Source organism: Phascolarctos cinereus, unplaced genomic scaffold (assembly GCF_003287225.1).
Source record: "Phascolarctos cinereus isolate Bilbo 61053 unplaced genomic scaffold, phaCin_HiC Scaffold_3;HRSCAF=262, whole genome shotgun sequence".
Lineage (NCBI taxonomy): Eukaryota > Metazoa > Chordata > Mammalia > Diprotodontia > Phascolarctidae > Phascolarctos > Phascolarctos cinereus.
Window position 1 is genome coordinate 67,523,980 of NW_027555736.1, and position 21,945 is coordinate 67,545,924.

Below are 21,945 nucleotides of genomic sequence, written 5' to 3' on the forward strand. Positions count from 1 at the left end.
TGACTACAATAATGTTAAGAAAAAGAAAAAAATGAAACTGATCACTATGTAATTATAATGTGCAAGTCTAAATAAAAAAGAAAATATATTTCCCTTCCTTTTCAGAGGCGAGGAATTTGGGCGTGGAACATTGAGTGTATTGTCCAACTCAATTAATATGTTACTTAGTTTTATTAAGCTACTTTTTTCTTTTCTGCTCCCCTGTTATTTAAAAAATGTTGTTTCAAGAGATGGTTCACTGGATAAGGGAGGGAAAGGGCTATATTTGGAAATAAAGGTGGCCTAAAAGAGAAGATATCAATAAAATTGAAAATTAAAAAAATGCTTTTTAGATTGGATAAAGAGGCAAAATATATTAATGAGCAATGTCCTTGATGAATCATCGGTGATTTAATAGGTTCGTGATCATAGCAGAAAACAAGAGGTCATGGTGAAGTCACTCCCATGTCAAATTAATTATCACTCAGGAGCCTCTTAATGTGGAGGAGCAGCCAGCCTCATTGTCTGAGGATGTATTATAAGAGGCCTAATTGAATAACCCAATTGGATTGCAAAAGCTGAGAACATAATTTTTGCATATATCTTTCTGATAAGCACTACGTATTTTAATAGCTGGAAATGCAGTTATGATGGTTCATTTATATAGATTATTTCACCTCAGTATATCTGAGTGGTCTTTTTTTTAAGCAAATTAGTAATTGCAAGCAGTTGATTCGTGAACATTGCCCTTTACAATCAGCCCTGAAATGCAGCCACTTTAGGGATGGAATGTAGCCAGAATTTTCTAATACAAATAAGAAGACAAGACTGGATTAGGGTAAGAAGGAAGAACTTTTGGTTGATTTTACCAAGCAAAATAAACTTCATTTGGAAGAATTGAAGTAATGTGGTATGACATAGTTAAAAGACCTTAGGCCCAGAGGTCACAAGCCCTGGGATTTAATCTTGTCATAAACTATTCGACCTTTTTAAAATAAATGTGTTTCTATGAAATCTCAGTTTCCCCATTTGTAGACTAGACAGTTTTTATGATCCTTTCCAGCTCTAACATTGTATGAACTATTAGCTAACCATGTTGAAGGAACAGTAGCTTACAACCCTTTTCAAATGATAAAGACCTTCCTGGAGACTGATTTCGTTTCCCACAAACAATGGGTTCTTCAGTGGTACCCAGGAAGAGACAACCTCCACAAAGCTGTCAGTCTGAGTTGCCATGGTACCGGACCACAAAGCAGGGTTTCCAAGGCAGCTAGACCTTGGTATTTCCTCTCCTCATCTCTATAGGCACAAGTGCCCACTAGTCCTCCAGACCAATAGCATTGCCTGCTGACAGATGGCCAATTATCCTCTAACACTAGAAAACCCCTGCCTCACTATTGACACGATGTCAGTGCAAGATGAAGTTGTGGCCATGGAGGTCAATGAGGAGAGTTCCAGGATGAAGAGGGGCGGGGAAGGAAATAAGCACCTACTATGAGCCAGGTACTGGGCTAAGTGGTCTGATAATAATAATAGCTGACATTTATATAGCACCTACTATGTGCCAGGCACTGTTCTAAGCACTTTAATAATAATAATAAAAGCTGGTATTTATATAGCACCTACTGTGTGCCAGGCACTGTGCTAAGTACTTTATAATAATAATAGCCAACATTTATACAGCATCTACTATGTGCTAGGTGATGTGCTAAGTGCTATAATAATAATAATAATAATAATAGCTAACATTTATATAGCACCTACTATGTACCAGGCATGGCACTAAATGCTATAATAATAATAATGATAATAATAATAATAATAATAATAATAGCTAACATTTATACAGCGTCTGCTATGTGCCAGGTGCTGTGTTAAGCACTTTAATAATAATAACCATAGTTGGCATTTGTATAGCACCTACTATGTGCCAGGCACTGTGCTAAGTGCTATAATAATAGTAATAATGGCTGACATTTATACAGCATCTGTGATGTGCCTGGCGCTGTGCTAAGCACTTTAATAACAACAACAATAATAATAATAATAATAATAATAATGATAATGACAGCTGTCATTTAGATAGCTCCTACTATGTGCCAGGGCCTATGCTCAATACTTTAATAATAATAATAGCTTTTATGTTTTATATAATATATATTTTATAACATTTATATATTGCCTGCTATGTTCCAGGTGCTGTACTAAACCCTTTAATGGTAATAATAGCTAACATTTATGTAGTACTGACTATATGCCAAGTGCTGAGCTAAGCACTTTATAATAATCTGATTTTCATTTGATCTCATTTGACCCTCACAACCACCCTGGAGGTAGGTGCTATTATCACCCTCATTTTACAAAGAGGAAACTAAGGCAGACAGAAGTTAAATGACTTGCCCAAGGTCATCCAGCTAGTAAGTATCTGAGGCCAGATTTGAACTCAGATCCTCTTAACTCCACATCCAGTGCTCTATCCTGCATGCCATCCAGCTGCCTCTTCTTCAAGAGATGCCCTACTTCTACTAAATATGTAGTTCCTTCACCCACTTTGCACCATTTCCTAGTAAGGCCTCTAATAAGTAGGTCGAATATAAGCTGATGTGAAATGAGATAGCATGCCGTATAAGCAATCATATTGCCTTTGGACTTAGAGGACCTGTGTTCAGATCCCAGCTCTGCAGCTTATTGCCAGCATGACTTCAGACAAGCTATGTCAATGTTCATAGCCTCAGTTTCCTCATCTGTAAACTGAGCTGGAGAAGGAAGTGGTGAACCACTCCGGTATCTTTGCCAAGAAAACCCAACAAGAGGTCTCAGAATAACTGCACCACCACAACAACATGGACTAGTTGACCTAAGGAAGCATCACTAGAAGTGTCCCAGTCCCATCTGGGTTATAGAAAGGACTCATGCATCAGGTAAGTGTTTGGAATCCAGGACCGGCAGGGGCCTTTCCTCTCAAAGGTTCTATGACTCTGAGATGCTCACTTGCATTCCTAGAGCATGCTCAACCTCTTTTTCGTATTTCACTATTGACTAGCATACCCCTTGGAACCCCCCTCCCCCTTCTGCTTCCTGTTGGCTAATTATCTCTGCTCGTGGAGATTTAATTAATGCCCTCAACATGGAGTGTGGTTCCATGCATCACAGGGCTTGGCCTCAAATGAATGAAATAATTTGATTGCTCCAGATGAATGTGACACAAAATTAAAAGATGCCAAAAGACATTGCAACAAATTGAATGACTTTGCTCCAATTTATTATATTTCAAATTAAATTTGGTTAAGTCTCCCCAAATATTAATCCAGATTCTGGCTACAGAGACATAAACTTAAAAGTTTATTATTGTTTACTTCCAGGCTTTTCTGTCTGGATTAGATTCTAACATGAGAATCAGCTGGAAAAATAGACAGGGAAGGTCAATGAAGTTTGAAAGCAGCAGGACATTCCTCTAACCAACCTACATCCTGCCGAAAGGGAGAGTTTTTACAGTGTAGGATTTGGTTTAAGCTACTCCAAAATTATTTTCAGTTTGCGAACATTTTGATTCAATTTAGAAAAAAAAATTTATTTTTCTGAGCATCTTACTATGTGGTAGGTCCTGGAGAAACAAAGGCAAAAATGAAATAATCCCTGCTCTCAAGGAGCTTACATTCTTCTCGGGGGCTATAACCCATATACTCATAAGTAGAATATAAGGAAAATTGAGGAGGGAGGGAATATTAGCAACTTCAGGAGGGGAGCCTGTCACGGAAGACTTCACAGAGAAGGGGTGACAAGCATTATAAAAGGTGGGGACAAGGAAAAAGTGCACTACAGACCTTGGAGACAGAGACAGAGGAGATGGAGCACCCAGCCTGGGGAAGCAGCTAGTAAGTAGCTCAGGTTGTTTGGGATGTAGAATTCAAGAAGGAAGGGGCAGTACCATGAAAAAAAAAAGGCTGGCAAGGAAGATTGGAACCAAACTTTGGAGGGTTTTACATCCCAGGCTAAAGAGTTAATATTTTACCCCACAGGCAATAGGGAGCCACTGAGTGTTTTAGAGCAGGGGAGTGACCTGGTCAGTTGCATGTCTCAGAAAGGTCATTCTGGCAGCTTTGTGGAGGATAGACTGAAAAAGGAAGAGACTGGAAGCAGGAAGTCCAATTAGGACAGGATGGCTGACTTGTTTGTCTGCCCCTCTCTGCTAAGGATGGTGATCTCTGGCCCAGCTCTGTCAACCTTCCTCCTGCCCAGCTGAATTCCTAGTTCTCTCTATCTCTTTTTCTCCACCCTCCATCTCCATCTGCACCCCCTGCTGCAGGATCCCCAGCCCTGTTCTACAGCAATTGGCTCCTTTGGGTTTTGATGCCAAAAGAAAACGTAGCACCGTGTAATAATCCTAGGCATCTATGCGGTGCATTCACATACACCTTTTCATTTAATCCCAGTGCCATCCCTGGGAGGAACATAGAGCAAGCATTATCATCCCCACTGCGAAGACTAGGAAAAGAAAGTTTTGAGTGAAAAAATAATAATTGATATTTACACAGTGCTTTAAAATATTTTACACATATGATCCAATTTAATCCTTCTCACAACCATTAAAAGGTAGGTACTCAAGGTGTCATGATACCCATTTTACAGATGAGAAAACTAAGTGACTTACCAGGTCACATGGCTAATAAGTGTTAAAACCATCAGCACAACGTGGGCTTTTTCTGAGCTCCAGTCCAGCACTCTAGTCATTCAAACACGGCTACCTCTTGGTAACAATACTTAGCACACTTTTCCCAAGCTGAGTCAGCTAGGTGAGTATATAGAGAATGCTAGACTTAAGAGTCAGAAGACCTGAATGGGAATCCTGCATCAGACACTTACTAGCTGTGTGGCCCTGAGCAAGTAATTTAACTTCTCTCAGCCTCAGTTTCCTCAACTGTAAAATGAGCATAATAATAGTACCTACCTCACAGGGTTGTAAGGACCAAATCAGATAATGTGTCAGGAGCTTTATAAATCTTAAAGTTTTATGTATATGCTGGATGTTATGATTCTTATTATTATTACTAATGTGACTTGCCCAATTAGCAAGGGGCAGATCTGGAACTCAAACCCAGGATTCTTTTTTTTTTAAAGGCAATTGGGGTTAAGTGACTTGCCCAGGGTCACACAGCTAGTAAGTGTCAAGTGTTTGGTTTGAGGCCAGATTTGAACTCATGTCCTCCTGACTTCAGGGTCGGTGCACTATCCACTGGGCCACCTAGCTGCCCCCAAGATTCTTGATTAGAGGTGTAATTCATGTCCCATTACATCATCCTCTCCTACTTCTCTCCTACTGTGGAAATAAGGAAGCAGAGATGCATCAATCACCAAGCATTTGTTGAGTGCCTTTTCTGTGCTAGACACTGGGAAGGATACAGAAGACTCTTAGGGCATAGCCCCTTTTATAATCCAAAATTCCTGAAATGAAGAGGGAGGCAGTTTTGGCTTAGGGGCTAGAGGACTGGCTTTGGTCACTAGATGGGACAGTGGATGGAGCTCTGGACTTTGAGTCAGCAAGACCTGAGTTTAATCCCTGCCTCAGGTGCTTACTGGCTGTGTGGTCTTGGGCAAGTCACTTACTCGTTCTCAGGTCTTAAAGAGCCTCGAGGAGGAGGAACACAGAGCGGTTAGTGTTGGAGTGAGAAACACCTAATTGAATTCTGTCTCAAACGCTGGCTGTGTGGCCCCAAACAAGTCACTGACCAATTTCCTCATCTGTAGAATTAGGATAATAATAGCACCTACCTCCCAGGATTGTTGGGAGTATCAAAATGATACAGCGTATGTAAAGTGCTTTACAAATCTCAAAGCTCTATACAAAGGCTAGCTATTATCACTAGTATTAATTATCTGCTAAAGCAGTTTGTTCCAGTTACTAGCCTCTTTGCAATTCCCACCCCTGCTTCTGGTTTTCCTGGATGGATTTTTTTCCCCCATCTGTGACCCATTGCCCTCACCCAGAAAATTTAGAAACTTCCCTGTATGATACCACTCAATGTTGTCACCAATAGCCCTTGCAAGCACATATTTCATAAGGCTAAAAAACAACAAAATTTACAGAGCTTTTTTCAGAGCTCATGGAAAATATTCCCTCTGTCTCTCTACCTTTCTCTGTCTGTCTTTGTCTCTGTCTCTGTCTCTCTCCAACTCCAAAGATCTTTTTAAATACACCTTTGCTTTTAAATGTAAGGAAGTTGTCTGGGAATGCAAAAAGGACTCAAGGTAACCTGGAAACAGACTACTGAAGGGGAAAATCCCTTTCATAGCTGAGGGGGAGAGAAGAGCAATGGAGGTGGAATGACTGGGGAAAATGGAAGGGAACATGCTCAGGGCAAGAAAGAGAAAGAAGGTGGATTTAGTCCAGGGAAATAGGGACTTGGAATTATGACAGAGGTATCATATTTATGGTGTGATAGCACAGGGTATAATAGAAAACTAAAAATCTCTTTCTCTTTCTTTCTCTCCCTCTGTCTTTCTCCGTCTCCCTGTTCCCTTCCCCCTCCACTCTCTTAATCTCTCTCTCAGTTTCTCTCTCATTCTCTTAATCTCTCTTTCTCTCCCCCACCCCCACACAAGATCCCTTGACCCAGAGATCTGGACAATCCCCTTGTAGTCATTCACAGTCATGCATTAAGTTGGCCTTCCAGATGGCATTTCACTTCTCATTCCTCAGCAGATGGTGCCTACAGCAACACTACAAAGCTTCTAGAAAGTACCCCCCCCACATCCTTTCTGGAGGAAAGCCCCTCTCCTGTCATAGAGCTATCTCAGTGCCACAGGAGTCCATCAGAGTTCACTCTCATGGCGGTGATACTGGACCAGACCAGAGAGGTTTTCCCTTTGTACTATGGTTCCTATAGACCTCTGACCTCATGAAAGAGTTTGCTTGGCAGTCAGAAGCACATCATACCCCCTTTCATCCTTTGTTCATTCTACATTGCTAACTCCAGGTTATTTCCAAGCAAAATCACTATTTAATGTCCTCTCTCTCCCAGCTTCTAAATGGAAAAGTCAGCCTATATCAGCATTCCCCATGAATCAAGAAGCTAAAAAAAAAAACAACAAAAAAAACCCCTACCCCTGGACCCTCAGTAACTAATTGGATGGAAATGCTCAAATTGTTTAGGGCTGCTTCCCATGCCATCCAGAGCAGTGGAGTGCATGGTAGGGAAGCCAAGCACTCCCTGGCATGGCGATGCATTGAGAAGAAAAACATGGCCAGCACTCCTACCATCAAATAAGGATCCTGAGCTTTGCAGCAGCCATCTCACACAACTGAGGAAAGGATTTTGGAAACCTTTATGCTCTTACAAAGATGTGAGTTATTACTCAACGTCCAAGAAGAAACGCTAAAGATTTGATTTTCCTTTCCAAATGGTCCCCTCCCTTCTTTTTCTTGCCCCAGGCATGTTCCCTTCTATTCTCCCCAATCATTGCACCTCCATTACTCTTCTTTCAGCTCTGAAAGTGATTTTCCCTCAACAAGCTGTGTCCAGGTTACCCTGAGCCTTTTTTACATTCCCAGACAACAGATCACTTCCTTACATTTAAATAGCAAGGACGTATTTAAAGAGGGTTACGGAGCCATTTCATATGCATTACCTCAACTGATACACATGAGAATAGTAAGAGTGAGGCAGGGGAGGGATTATTATCTTCATTGAGAGAATAGGGGGTGGGGGAGAGGGAACCTAGACCAGTGATTTATCAGGAAAACTTCCTCACTTGAGGTAGAGCAGCACTTGTCTGTAATTTAGGATCTTAGAAAGAGGTCACAAAAAAAAAAAGGTCTAGGGGACTGAGAGGTTGAGTGATTGGCCAATGGCTGCACAGCTAGTATGTGTTAGAAGAAGGTCTTGTCTTACCTTATATCATAATATGTCCTATGTCATAATAATAGCTAGTATTTATTTAGTTCTTTAAGTTTGCAAAGCACTTTGCTTAGGTTATCTCTTTCGTTTGATCCTCACAACAATCCTGGGAGATAGATGCTTTTACAGATGAGGAAACTGAGGCTTAAAGAGGTTCAGTGACTTGCTTGGGGCCACACAGCTAGCATTTGAGGCAGAATTCAAAGTTAGGTGTTTCTCTAACGCTAACCACTATGGGTTCCTCCTTACTGGGGGTCTTTAAGCAATGTCTGAGTGGCCAATTGTCAGGTATGCTACAGTGGAGTTTTTTTCTTTCAGTTATGGGGTTGACTATATAGCCACTGACTGAGGTCCCTCCTTCTCTAAAATTCTGTGATTCTGTGCTACAATCAGCCTCAGAGGACTAGCAATGCAGGCATAAAACAGGATTTGGTCCAGGGGAATGGGGGACTTGGAAATATCATGATATAATAGCAAAGATCCTAGAAACCAAGGAAGTTGGATTTGCGTCCAGTCACTACCACCAAATAGCCGTGTGATCTCAAACAAGTCACTTAACTCTTCTGGACCTCAGTTTCTTCATTTGTAGATGAGAGGGTAGTAGAATATGGCCTCTAAAGTGCTTTCTAGCTCTAACATTCTCCAACTCTGTAACTTGTGCAGAGTGAGCCCGAGGGGCAGTGGTGTGAGTGATCCGTTCCAAGGATGAATCAATCATTCATCACCCAAGGCAGAACCTGAAATCTCAACACCAGTATTTAGGATATTGCAAATCTCTAGTCTCACAGGAATTTCTGAGGGAGCATTTTATCTTTTCATCTGTCTTGTGGATGCAATACTCTCCGCAATGTCAGTTCTTTATGAAAACAATTTCTTCTTTCTCTAGGAAATTGTTCTTTCCCCTTATCCTGCTTGGAGCTGTCCTCCAAGTTTTCTAAGCATGGATAGGAGGGGGAATAGGTTGATACAGATGCAGTGCAACCTGGGAAACTGGCCACCATCTTTCCTTAATATCTCCCTATAGCCTCTTGCAGTAACTGAAATTCCTACTTTGGGGATTCAATTAATTCCGATGAAATTGCCTCCAGACGTTTCCTGTTAAGGTACGTATGTGTTATGTGAGAAAGGAACTACAATAATGCATAAACTTGGTTTAGCTGATTAGACAGCAGCTATATCCAATACTATGAGGTGTTAGGGCTGGAAGAGGATGTAGGATGTCCTGGGTTTGGAGTTGGAAGGCCCAAGTTTAAATTCTCCCTCTTTTACATGTTAATTATATGATCATGGGCAAGTCATTTAATCTCCGTGGGAATTACTTTTCTCATTTATATAACTAAGAATTTGGGTTAAAAGATCTGTCTCAGCTCTAAATCCTGTGATGCTATAAATATGAGAAAAGAAAGATGAAGTGATGATCCCATTCTCACCCAGCTAGAATGGAGTTTTGGATAAGGGTGAAGATCTGATCCTTGCTCTTTGGTGCCTTTCCCCTACATCACACGGAAGGAGTGAGTAACAGAATCGCATAGCTTCAGGGCTGGAAGGAGCTCAGAGGTAGACCAGTCCAAACCATGCCTCACCAAATGTCTCCTCCATGTAATCCTTAAGAGTTGATTATCCAACCTTTGCTTGAAGACCCCTTAGTGAGGGGGAGCCTGCCACCTCCTCTATGGGGCTGATCTTGGCAGTTTCTTGATGAATTTGATGAGTCTGAAGGATGGTGGGACTTTGTTTGGTTCTTTGATTTAACTTCTTATAAAGATATATAGCTCGTAGGATCACAGATTTAGGTTGGAAGAGATCTTTGAGGCCATCTAGCTCAGATAGGTAAAATGAGGCATAGAGCAGTGAAAGGTCTAGTCCAAAATTGCACAAGTGATAGAGGTAGGCTTTGAACCCACATTCTACGACTTCAAATCCAGGGCTCATTTGCTCTATACCATGCTTCCTTTTAGTGCTGCTTGGAGGATAGGCCTTAGTGATCATGGATGAATTGCTTGACTCAGATTCTTGTAGGATGGACAATTGTGGGAGAAGTTAATATTTAATATTAGGCCTAAAATATTCTAGCCTTTTTGACTTTTTCTCTTCCTTTCTGAGAAGAGCTCAGATACTTGAGAATGGAATTTGGCCCCCAGACAGCACCTAAGACGGACCAGAGAAGCATTTTCTCAGTTTAACAGATGGCCATGAAGCTGGAGAAGACAACTATCATGCTATGGGCAGAGGGGAAAACCAAGATTTTGCCCTCCACTATTATTGTGAATTATTTAAAGATTGTAGTTCCAAAGCAGCAACCGCAAAGGAAATTAAGCCCTCAGGGTGATATCATAAGATGGTAGGCTTGTTTTGGTTTGGGGGGGATAAATGGAAGACTTGCTGGAATGTAAGGAGGGGGTTGCCTGTCTAGCAACACCAAGTTCCTTTCCCTTCTTGGGGAGGTTAAGCTTCTAGAGTAGTAAGTATCATAAAACTGAACTAATGCCCATTTGTATCTTTGGGGTGAAAATGGTATTTATTGGAATGTTAGGTGGGGGTTGCCAGTCTAGACACCCCTAAAATTCTTCCCTTTCAAGTGTAGTTCAGACTACAAGGTAATAAGCCTGGATCCCTATATGAGTATCTTCAGTGAGACAGGAACTATTCACTGAAGTATTAAGGAATTACCTCCCTAGAAATCCTCTTTGTTTTTCTCCCGGGGGTGGTGATAGGAACAAGAAAGACTTTAGGACCCTGAAAGAAAGTGGGACTCACCAGAGAGGAAGGTGAATTGAATCCATTGTCTAGGGGCTAATTTTATTTTTCCCTATTACATTTGATCTCATTAGATTTACCCAATGTTCGAGCCTCTTAAGATAATTTTGGATGCTGATTGTCATACAGTATGTTAGCTATCCCTCTTAGTTTCATGTCATTTGAAAATTTGATAAGTAGGCCGTCTATGACTTCATTCAAGTCACTGATGAAAATAACATACGGCTAAAAAATTCTATGGGGAATTCCATTATAGACTTACCTTCAAGGCCATGGGATCTTATAGCGTGTTCCTTTGAGCTCTTTGAAATATGTGCTCTCCAAATTGAGTGGGCATGTTAGACTAAGCCTAACTTTCTTTTTCTCAATCACACATTCTGAGATAGAGCAGTTACTTCTCCCTTATTTTCTCTTAATCTCCATGTTAAGCACCAATTCCTCCTTGCTGGTCAAGATTCCATTCTGCATAACATCTCCCCTTGCCTCTTCCCTTTGTCACCTTTTTGAAGGAAAAAAATAGTCCTCAAGGCAAACTAAGACTTTATGAGCGGCTCTATTTTTGGCAATCAATCAATCAATCAACCAACCAGATTTTATCAAATACTTACTAAGTGGCAGGCATTGTGCTAGGTGTGGAGGATACTAGATAGAAATGAGGCAGTCTCTGCCTTAGGCAAATGAGTTTTGTTGAGAGACTAGGGGAGAAAAATAGATACCTGAGCAGAGCAGGTGTAGAGATTTGCAGTAGAGAATCTTAGGCAACTAGAGAATTTTATGAGATCTCTAGGTTCTTGGATGAGGTGGGAGTTAGTAGGAGAATGGGTGGGAGAGGGGCTGCTGCTGATAAATACTTTATTTCACAATTTTGCCTACAGTGGGTCCTTTTCCTAGGATAATACAATCTACAGTCATAGGCTAAGAATGACTGACCTCTGTGTGTTCCTATCATCATAGGGTCAATCAACATTTCCCCTACTGAGACCCAGCTGTGTTTTTGCCCTTCAGGCCATTTCCCTTAATGGCAAGATGAGGTAGTCTCTGGGGGAAAGAGGGTCAAGAACATCCTCTCCCTAGGGAATCTACTTTAGATAGAATATGTTAGGGACTAAAACTGAGCAAAGACCAGTATCACCCGACTGAGTCAGTTGTGCAGAACAATTGAGAAGTGTGCTCTGGGGAGCGGCCTTTACTCAGGGATTTTATTCTAGTTTGCTCTGTGGATACTGGCCCCTTCCCACACCACTGCTGCAGTCAGCAGAGAGGGCCCAATGTGGGAGATGGGTCTTCAGAGACACCTTCACATCAACATTCTAAATGAAAACCATGAGGCCGATTCGGTCTACAAGCCTCACCTTACTTGTTGTCCCCCTGGCTAGTAGTTCCCTCCACCTACCCCACTAATCCCTATAAGTCAGAACTGATATCTGCCTAGGTGAGGTTTTTTCCTTATTACCTTTCTCTGTATTCTGATCTCTTATTTAGTCTATCCTTATCCCACCCAGAGGGCAGCTAAGTGGTACCATAGAGGGCTGGGCATGGAGTCAGGAAGACTCATTTTCCTGAGTTCAAATCCAGCTTTAGACACTTACTAGCTATGTGACCCTGGGCAAGTCACTTAACCCTGTTTGCCTCAGTTTCCTCATGTGTCAAATGAGCTGGAGAAGGAAATGGCAAACCACTCCAGTATCTCTGCCAAGAAAACCCCAAATGGGATCATGAGGAGTCAGACACGACTTGAAATGTCTCAACAACACTATCCCTCCCAATCTCCCAATATCCCTCCTAGTCTCCTTTGCCCATTCATTCAATTATACCATATGACTTAAAAAATTATTGATATCTTTTGTTTTTGTGTCAACAAAGCACTAGCTTTAGAGGTAGAGAACATAGGTTCAAATCCCACCTCTGACAGGATGGATTTAGTCCTAAGGAGATAAATATTCTTCCTGGTTGCTCCCCCAACTTTATATTCCCGTATCCTTAGGTGGGAACCACTAAAAGGCCTAAGCTATTATTTATTGCCATCTAGTTTTTGTTTTTGATCAGGAAAACCAAATATTTCTCTAATATTTGAAGGCCCCAAAGACTCTGTGAGCAGCAATCTTTGTGCAGAGCAGAATAATCCATGACTCAGGAACCTCTTTAGTTTGTAATTTAATTCCACTGCTCATCAACGTTTGTTAGCCTGTATAGCCATCTCAACAGAAACATGGAATCCAATTAGGGGCTGAGATTGCATCAGTTGTCATAGATCATTGTTCATCTGGCACCATCTGGCCTTCATTTGAGCCAACAGGGCCCAGCGCCAGGCAGCCAGGCAGCCAGGCAGCTAGGCTGGCAGGCAGGCAGGCAGGCAGACCCTCAGGGTGACCTTGAGCTGCGATTCTTCCCTTTTCTCTAAACCCAACCAATCGGTAGATTTGGGACCTTAGCCAGCACCTCTGTGTTCTGCTATGATTCCAGCTGTAGAGTAATTTTAAATATTTTAGGAGTCAAATTTTAGTTCTGCAAGGGACTATAAGGAAAGTTACCATGTTGGGTCAAATAGAAGTCTCACTCTCCCCCCTCAAGATGGTTAAGGCATAGGCATAGATTCGATCTGGGCTTTCAGTGGTAGAGGAAAATTCCAGGTGAGGAAACTCCCTCTACTGATATAAGTCAGCACCTTTTCTGCAACTTATGGTCTTAGAGAATTGCCTAGATCGTTAAGAGGTCAAGTGACTTGCTTACGTTTTGTCTCAGAGGCAGGACTTGAATCCAGGTTTTCCTGGCTCCAAGGTCAGGTTTCTATACATTATTTGTTGTTGTGTCATTTCTGTGATAACTGATTCTTCAAGACCTCATTTGGGTTTTTTTTTGTTTTTTGTTTTTTTGCAAAGATACTGAAGTGGTTTGACATTTCCTTCTCCAACTTGTTTTACAGATGAGGAACTGAGGCAAACAGGATGAAGTGACTTACCCAGGGTCACACAGCTTGGAAGTAAGAACACCTTTGAACTCAGGAAGATAAGGAAACTGAGGCAGATAGAGGTTAAGTAACTTGCCCAGGGTCATACATCTAAGTATTTGAGGCTGGATTTGAACTCAGGTCTTTCTAACTCTAGGGCTAGTGCTGTGTTCACTGCACCACGTAGGGGATATTGAGCTGGCGGTTGCTTCAACCCTGACTATTGCATTATGATGACATTCCATAGTACCACAAATCTATGAAGTTCCACCTCTCTGAATAAAGGTCCTTGAATTCTAGTCAAGGCTCCACCACTGACTTGTGGTTTGCCTTTTGGCAAGACATCCAGTCTCTGAGTCTGTTTCCCTATCAATAAAATGGGGAGATGATGATTGCCCTTTTTTCTCCCAGGATTGTTGTGAGGATAAATGAGGTAAGAGATAATTGGGTGTAAACTGTTGTAAATGATGAATAAATGAAAATCAGCCCTAGTTACCTTTGAGAGCCTCCAGAGCCAGAGAGACCATAGAGAATCATGTATTCAGAGGTTTTGAAATGCCAGCGAGCATTTCATTAGCCCCTTTTTATTTCTACTGACTAGTCCAAAGGAGATTTCAGCCAAGTGATTGCTCCAAACCAGAAGACTGTTAGGTTTTAATATACAAATCTTTATTAATTTGCAAAGTACAACAAAGAATTCAGAAATTCTGCAGCAGAGAGTGCCACCTATTGTAAAGTCACAAATACAAGTCAATCTCCCTGAGAATTTAATTGCTGTTAACAATTGCTAATGGGTTCTAGCAATTCCTTTCTCTGCTCTACCCCTACCCTCCTTTCAGTGCCCCCTTCCCCTCCCAGCAACTGATTTGGCAAATAAAATAGATCAGCTTAAGCTTCTCAGGTCATGAAATCTCCCAGGATTTCTAGATGAGGATGGTTAAAAAAAAAAGATACTGGCGATTTCAAGTAGTTAAAATTATGTTCTGTTTTCAGTCATTCCTAATTAGATCCTTGTGATAACTTGCCTTGAATTAAATGGATTTAATTCTATCGTCCAGATTCAAAACTTCCAGCTAGTTTCATGTGGAGCTTTGCTCACCTGTGGGCTATCAAAGACACCCTGGTATTGGGATTGTTTTTAATACCAAGTTTTTACTGATTGAGCTCCTGAGGTTTCCTTACTCAGCTTGACACACAGCCTGGTCTATATTCTCTTGTGGAGGTTGTGCTGGGATGAAGGTGGATAGATTGACAGTTTATATGTGTGGGTAATGTTTGGCTCCTCCTGCCTGAAATACTAGCTTGAAAGGGTTGGAGATTTTGTAAAAAACAAAGAAAATAGAAACTTTGTAAATAAAAGCTTATTGGGTATGATTCCCCAGTATTGGCAACAATGGTGTCCTGTAATATGTTGGTTTCCATCCCAATTCCCATCTCTGACATTTCTCTTTCATCTCTGGAAGCCTCAGGAGTCGCTCCCAACCAGATTCAGCAGAGCTGTCTTGTAATCTCCACTGGTGTCTTCCTGGAGGAGTGTCAAGAAAATGAGAGTTAACAGAGTGATCAATCAATCAATCAATCAATCAATCCATGTGTTTATTAAGTGCTAGCCATGTGCAGAGCAGCTAGGTGCCTCTAGGTGGCACAGTGGATAGAGAACACTGGGCTTGGAATCAGGAAGACTCATCTCCATGAGTTCAAATCCAGATGCAGACACTATGTTTGTGATCCTGGGCAAGTCACTTAACCCTGTTCGGCTCAGTTTCTTGCTCTGTAAAATGAGCTGGAGAAGGAAATGGCTAACCACTCCGGTGTCTTTGTCAAGGAAACCCCAAATAGGGTCACAAAGAGTTTGACATCATTGAACAACAAAAATGTACAGAGCACTGTGTTAGGGGCTAGAGGAGATAACAAAAGTTAGATAAGAGGTGTCTGTTCTCACGAAACGTATAGCCTAATATGTTAGCACTCATTCTCTCAGGGAAATCTTTTTTTTTTTAGGCAATTGGGGTTAAGTGACTTTCCCAGGGTCACACAGCTAGTAAGTGTCAAGTGTTTGGTCTGGGGCCGGATTTGAACTCAGGTCCTCCTGACTTCAGGGCTGGTGCTCTACCCACTGCAACACCTAGCTGCCCCAGGGGGTTATTTCTGAACGAGGAAGTAGAAAAGGGGAAAAACCTTGGTCCTAATTCAGTAATTAGTTATTAAATACAAGACAGAAATAAAGATTTGTCTCATCACTGATGTGAGAAGATGGATAAACTTTACACTATAGATGGAGAATGTGTGCTAGATTCAAGCAGAAGAAAGTGGGTATATTTAACATGATAGAGAAAAAAAATCTGAAGCATCTCTATGCAGTCTGAGTCTCCTTGGACAAAGAGGTCTAAGGGTTTGATCTCACACTTCCTGTGAGCCAAATGCTCGTCTTGTTGATAGATACTGGCTACATGGTGCTCCTTGGCACCATCCTGCACGAGAACTTTATAATGAGAAGCATCAGATTAACTTCAGAGGCTGCATTTCATGAAGTGAATGTTTAACTCAAGAGAAAATTTCCTCCTTTCCACTCTGTAATTTCTGACTCTGTCAAACTGGAGCCAATAAATTAATAGAGATGAGATGGAATATTCAATTCTAACACCAAATTGACCTAACAACTAGGCAATAAAAGCTAATAGAATCAGCCCTCACTCGTCTATTGGTAAATAAAGGTCTGGTGGCCTTATTATCATGAAGATCCACTGGAAGTTGAGGAGAGATAGGAGAGAGGGAGCAAGGCAGAGACAGGCAGAGATGACAGAGACATGCAGACAAATAGAGACAGTGAGCACATGCAGAGACAAAGACGGAGACACCCAGAGACAGAGACCATTGAGAGAGACAGAGAGAAAGAGACGGATAGATACTGAGACACAGAGATAGAAAAAGAGCGTGGCAGAAACACACAAAGAAGCAGAAAGAAACCAGAGAAAAATAGAGACAGGGACACAAAAAGAGACAGAAACAGAGAAAGACTGAGAGATACACAAAGACAGAGAGAGAGAGAAGCACAAAGGAAAGAGAGACAGCGAGAGTGACACATACACAGAGATAGAGAGACAAAACATGTATGGAGAGAAACAGAAACAAATAGAAAAAGACAGATACACAATGAAAGAGGCAGTGGAAGAGAGAGAGAAAGAGAGAGAGAGGGAGAGAGAGAGAGAGAGACAGAGAGAGAGAAACATTTATTCTTCTTCCACACTTCTCCAAGCTGGGCAATTAGGGAGTAGAATCCCAGGAGAGAACCTGAGGGGAGGGATTTGTGTTGATGGAATTCTTATATTAGGGCTGTAAGTGATTCTGGAGATTACATAGGTCTTTGAGACAAGTGGTTTCTAATTGAGGAATTTTTGTTTTGTTTTCCTCTTTCTTTTCATTAAAAAAAAACTCTCATTCTGTAAGCTGCATGCTTACAAATGAGAAGCCAATTTCAGCATATTGTCTGAGGCTTCTTTGGGGGGGGGGTTATGAGTCAAAGGAGTGAGGAAATCCCCCAAAGTATACTTGGATTCTTCAGATGGTGAATTAGTTTCTGGTTACTAAGGCTTAGATAACTGATATTAAAAAACGAGGCAGGTGACTACGCTAAACCAAAAAGTATGCTTCATTTACAAGCCACATAGAAAAATTCACCCAACTAAAGGCCTCCACCTCTAATAGAGATACCTTTAATGTCTGTAGTTAAGCACCACAAATAAACACAAAGCTCACTCACAAAATGGGGTAATGTTTTTTTGTGTCCTAATTTGTTGAATGAAGGAGAGTTAGGAAAGCTGACTTGTTCTCTGTTAGAATGTGTTTCACATTATTATATTGATATCCCCACACCTGTCCCCAAGCACATACTCAGTGTTACAACAGCAGGGTGTTGATTACCAATGAATCCCGGGTCTAGAGGGGCCTTTCAGAGGCTGCTCAATCATTACCACTTTCAGTTATCAGGGGGCAGCCTGAACTGCTGGAGCTATTGTGTCCTTATAGATGTCCAATTGATAGCTGGTAAATTCATTTAAAAATAGCACAATATTGGTGGAAATAGTACTGTACTCAAAGTCAGAAGATCTTCCCTCAAATACCAGGGCTGGTGCTTGTCAATGGCGTGACTTTAGTCAAATCAGTTTTCCACTCTGGGACTCAGTGTCTGCAACTATAAAATGGGGGTATTGATATTTTCTTTTTTTTCCCTTTTGGATCTATTTTCCAAGTCAGTTGTTTTATCAATGAGATATTCTATGTTTTCTGATATTTTTTCATTCTTTTGTTTCTGTTTGACTGATTCTTGATATCTCATAGAGTCATTAGCTTCCACTTGCCCAATTTTATTTTTTAATGAATTATTTCCTTCTATTAGATTTTGTACCTCTTTTTCCATTTGGCCCCTTTTACTTTTTTTTTTGTGGTGGTTGTTGTTTGTTTAAGCTCTATAGCAATTTTATTAAATTATTGCAGCATCACAGATTTTCAACCTAATCAAAGCCATAGTCCTCTCTGGATGGGGCTCATCTTAATATGGAAGAAAGACTTTCAGAAATAGGCTTCTTCAGGGTCAAATAGCATGGTGGAAGACAGGACAGGGGCAGCCTTGCCATCCACTGACCCATGGCAGGCTGTCAGGATGGGGAGGACTGATGGAGAGGTTCACTATAATACAGGGTCCAGTACAGAGCAACAGGAAGTCTTGACCACAAGTTTTTTCTAGCTTCTTCTAACCTTAATAGTACAAACAAGGGCCATTTTTGTTATATAGTCTACTCCTGGGGCAGCTTTCTCCTCAGTAAGGGAGGTCCAGCCCAAAGGGAAGATAAGAATAATTTATAGAATGTGTGGCCTTGAGAGAAAGGATTCTGGGAAGATGGCAGAGCAGGTCAGAAAATTTCAAGCTGTCGAGATTTTTTTCCTCAAAAGAGATAAATTAGCATCACTGGGCGAACATAGAGCCATGAAAACAAATAAGAGTAGGGGCAGAAGAGGGTCTTCCTGGGACAATTGGAGAAGATCCGAAGAAAAATGCTCGGCAAGATTTCCTCCCTGTGAAGAGCAAACACCTTTAGACTAGGGTCCTTAAACAAGAAGCAGCTAGCCCTGGGGTTAGCTGGTTTGAGACAGTGAGGGAAGTTGGACTTCTGACCTGGAAAAGATCAAGGGAACCTCTTCTTTTTTTTTTAAATTCAGCCAGAGACAAGGTTTATTAAAGATCCGTCATATTGGTCAGACTCTTAAGGAATCTGAACATTTGTGAGTTATTGGCTAGGTTCTTAAGGAATCTGAGCCAGGCATTGGTATTTTCACTGCCTACCACCAGAGTCATCGTGAAAAAAGAAAGTACTTTATAAATGTGAGCTATTATCTATCATTAGTTAAAGGCCATCCCCAGCATTTGCCCAATGCAATTCAGATTGTACTTGGAGGAGGTGGAGAGAAACAACAATTTTACTTAGAGATCTAAGTATTGTTTTCAACTACCAATTAACTCGGTTTGTCCAGGCAAGTCAGCTGGGGAAAAAAAAGACCTGACATTTAGATCGTAGATACAAGTATTATTTCAGCTGTGTGAGGAAATGTCTGAAGCAATCCTTTTCCTTCTCTCTTCCTTCCCTCTTGTATATTTTCTTCAGATTGGGGGAGAAGAAAAAGGGCAAAGGGGAGATAGTCATCACAAGTTTCATCAGGGAATTAATATTCATTCCAGATCCCTAAAAGGGGTTCATTAATCAAGAGAGCAGAAGCTGACATTGTATATTAGAAGAAGGAGCCTTTATCTACAGAGATTTTCTGTGGGGAGTGTTCACGTGATGAGCCTTTAGGTCCATTTCCAAGTGAGAGGGTTCATCTGTATGCTGGGGAAAAGGATACTACTTTTTTTTTCATTCATTATTCAACAAATAGTTACTAAGTTTACTATTAAAAACCAAAGTTTATAATAACTATAGGCTTAATGTATCTGCAAGTATGCCTGGGCAGGTTACAAAGGAGTGTGTTTGTGTGTATGTGTGCATGTGTGCATGTGTGTGTGTGTGTGTGTGCATGCATATGTTTTGAATCAAAGGCTAAAAGTGGTTCAATAATAATAATGACAGCTAACATTTATATAATGCTTACTATGTGCCAGCATTATGTTAAATGCTTTGCAATTATTTGATCCTTACAATAATCTTGGGAGGCAGGTGCTATTATCACCCTCATTTTATAGGTAAGGAAACTGAGGAAGAGAGGTTAGATAACTTGCCTGAGGTCACACAGCTAGTAAGTGTCTGAAGCCAGATTTGGACTTGGGTCTTCCTGACTCCAAGCCTAGCACTCTATCTACTATACCACCAAGCTACCAAGCTGCTGCCTCTATCTCAGGGAAAACCTCACTTAAACCTTAATGTATTAGCAGTGGGATTTTTTTTTTTTACATTTGTGCTTCATCAGAAGATTCTGAGCTCTGAGCTCCTCTCTCTCTCTGGGTGATATAGGAGGGCTGGGGGCTCAAAGGCCATTAGTACTAAAGTATGATGCTCTTGTGGACTCAGCCTTGCTTTAGAAGGGAATAATCTGATGAGTCCTGTCCAAGTATCGAAGTAAGAATGATAAGTTACAGGCCTTGTCAGGTGCTGGACCAGTAGATCATAGGAACTTGGACAAAGGATGCTTAACTGTCCTGGGGGGGAAGGAGAAAGGAGATCTAGATTGGGATGAGATTTTGTAAATAAGAACAGCATGATGTACTCTCGTGAAGGCTTGGGGGCATGTACTGGCTGTGTCTGCACAGCACAGGGAAAAGCTTTCTAATAACTAGAACTATCTAAAAGTGAAACGGGCTATGTTGGGAGCTAGGGGTTGCTCCCTTCGATTTAAGCCTTCAAGTGAATGTCAAATACCTACTTTACCCAGGAGGCTGTAGAACTTTGCATTGCATTAGTCAGATTAGAGTTAAGCCAGATGACTTGTGAGATCCTTTCCAACTCTGAGATTCAGTGATTCTGTGGATGACACAGAGTCCATGCTCCTGAGTTTAAGTATAGACAGTAAAGAGATGTAGAAGAGCTTCAAGAAGGGGCCATATCTGGTCGGTCTCCTCATTGCTAGAGCTCACACTGATGGAAGGAAAAACTTCTTAAAATTAGAGCATATAAGTGAAATAGGCTACCCTGGAAGGTAGGGGTTTCCCCTCATTAGAAGCCTTCAGGTAAAAATTGGATGGCCATCCATCTGTAAGGGGATAGAGGTTAATTCCAGTCTGGCTTTAGGAGAGATGACTTCTAAGATTCTTTCTGACTCAGATTTTGTGATAACTAGACTGGGAAGGTAAGGGAATGTCCACCAGTGCTCTGGTAAATTTTTTTCCATTCGTGAAATCTTCCTCTAATACACTTTGGCCAATATTCTTCCAAGAGGGTCATTGAGGGTCAGTCTTTTGGTTTTCCCAGTAGAGAATTCATAACTTGAGTGGCAAGTTCTATGATCAAAAATGGTAATAGTGTTGGCCTGGTAAGGAGAACCACATGGCTCAGGGACTTCTTTGCCAGATTCTCATGACCATTGTTTGCACTATAATGGGGCTTTCTTGGAACTGACTCTTAGAACTAAATCTCTTAGGACTCTGATTGCTTATCACTGTCCCAAGGAAGACTTTCTATTTCATCTGAAAAAGATAGTACTAGTTTTTATATTTTGAAGGGTAATGTAAGTTCATTTCTAGGACAAAACACTTTAGAAGATATTAATCTACATTCTGGTTTCTTAGTTTCATCTCAGAATATAATCATATATATATATGTAAATTTCAAAGGTCTTAAAGTAGAAGAGAATTGAATAATTGAAAAATCTCTTTGGACACAAATTCATGCTCTAAAGACACATCAATGGTTTTGAGGCAACCCCATCCAAATTCAGGGCAGCTAGGTGGAGCAGTGGATAGAGTGCTGGGCTTGGAGTTAGAAAGAGTCATCTCCCTAAATTTAAATCTGGCCTCAGACACTTACTTACTAGCTGTGTGACCCTGGGCAAGTCATTCAACTCTCTTTACCTCAGTTTCCTCATCTGTAAAATGAACTGGTGAAGGACATAGTGAACCATTCTAGTATTTCTGCCAAGAAAATATCAAATGGGATCATGAAGAGTCAGACATGATTGAAAAACAATTGTACAACAATCTAAATTCATGGTTCATTGACATTTCATTCACGAATTCCTTTAGACAGTCCAAGTTAAATAAACTTTGCTCTAGGCACCAAAAGCAAAAAAGCAAATAAAAAATGTGGTTTTTTGACTTGTCTATCAGAGGGAATTCCAAAGTTATTCCATGAATTCATTGAAAAGAACCTGGACACTGAGATG

General features: G+C 41.0%; 1 protein-coding gene across 1 annotated transcript in view; it reads right to left on the reverse strand.

Moving 5' to 3' along the window:
* Window positions 1-14,225: 14,225 nt before the first annotated feature.
* The window catches only part of LOC110215491 (annexin A8), a 33,503-nt gene continuing 25,783 nt past the window's right edge, over window positions 14,226-21,945 (reverse strand). The window contains exon 13 of the mRNA XM_020997052.1: window positions 14,226-15,103. Within this exon, the coding sequence (XP_020852711.1) occupies window positions 15,044-15,103 (60 nt within the window). The 3' untranslated portion in view covers window positions 14,226-15,043. The remainder of the gene's footprint in view (window positions 15,104-21,945) is intronic.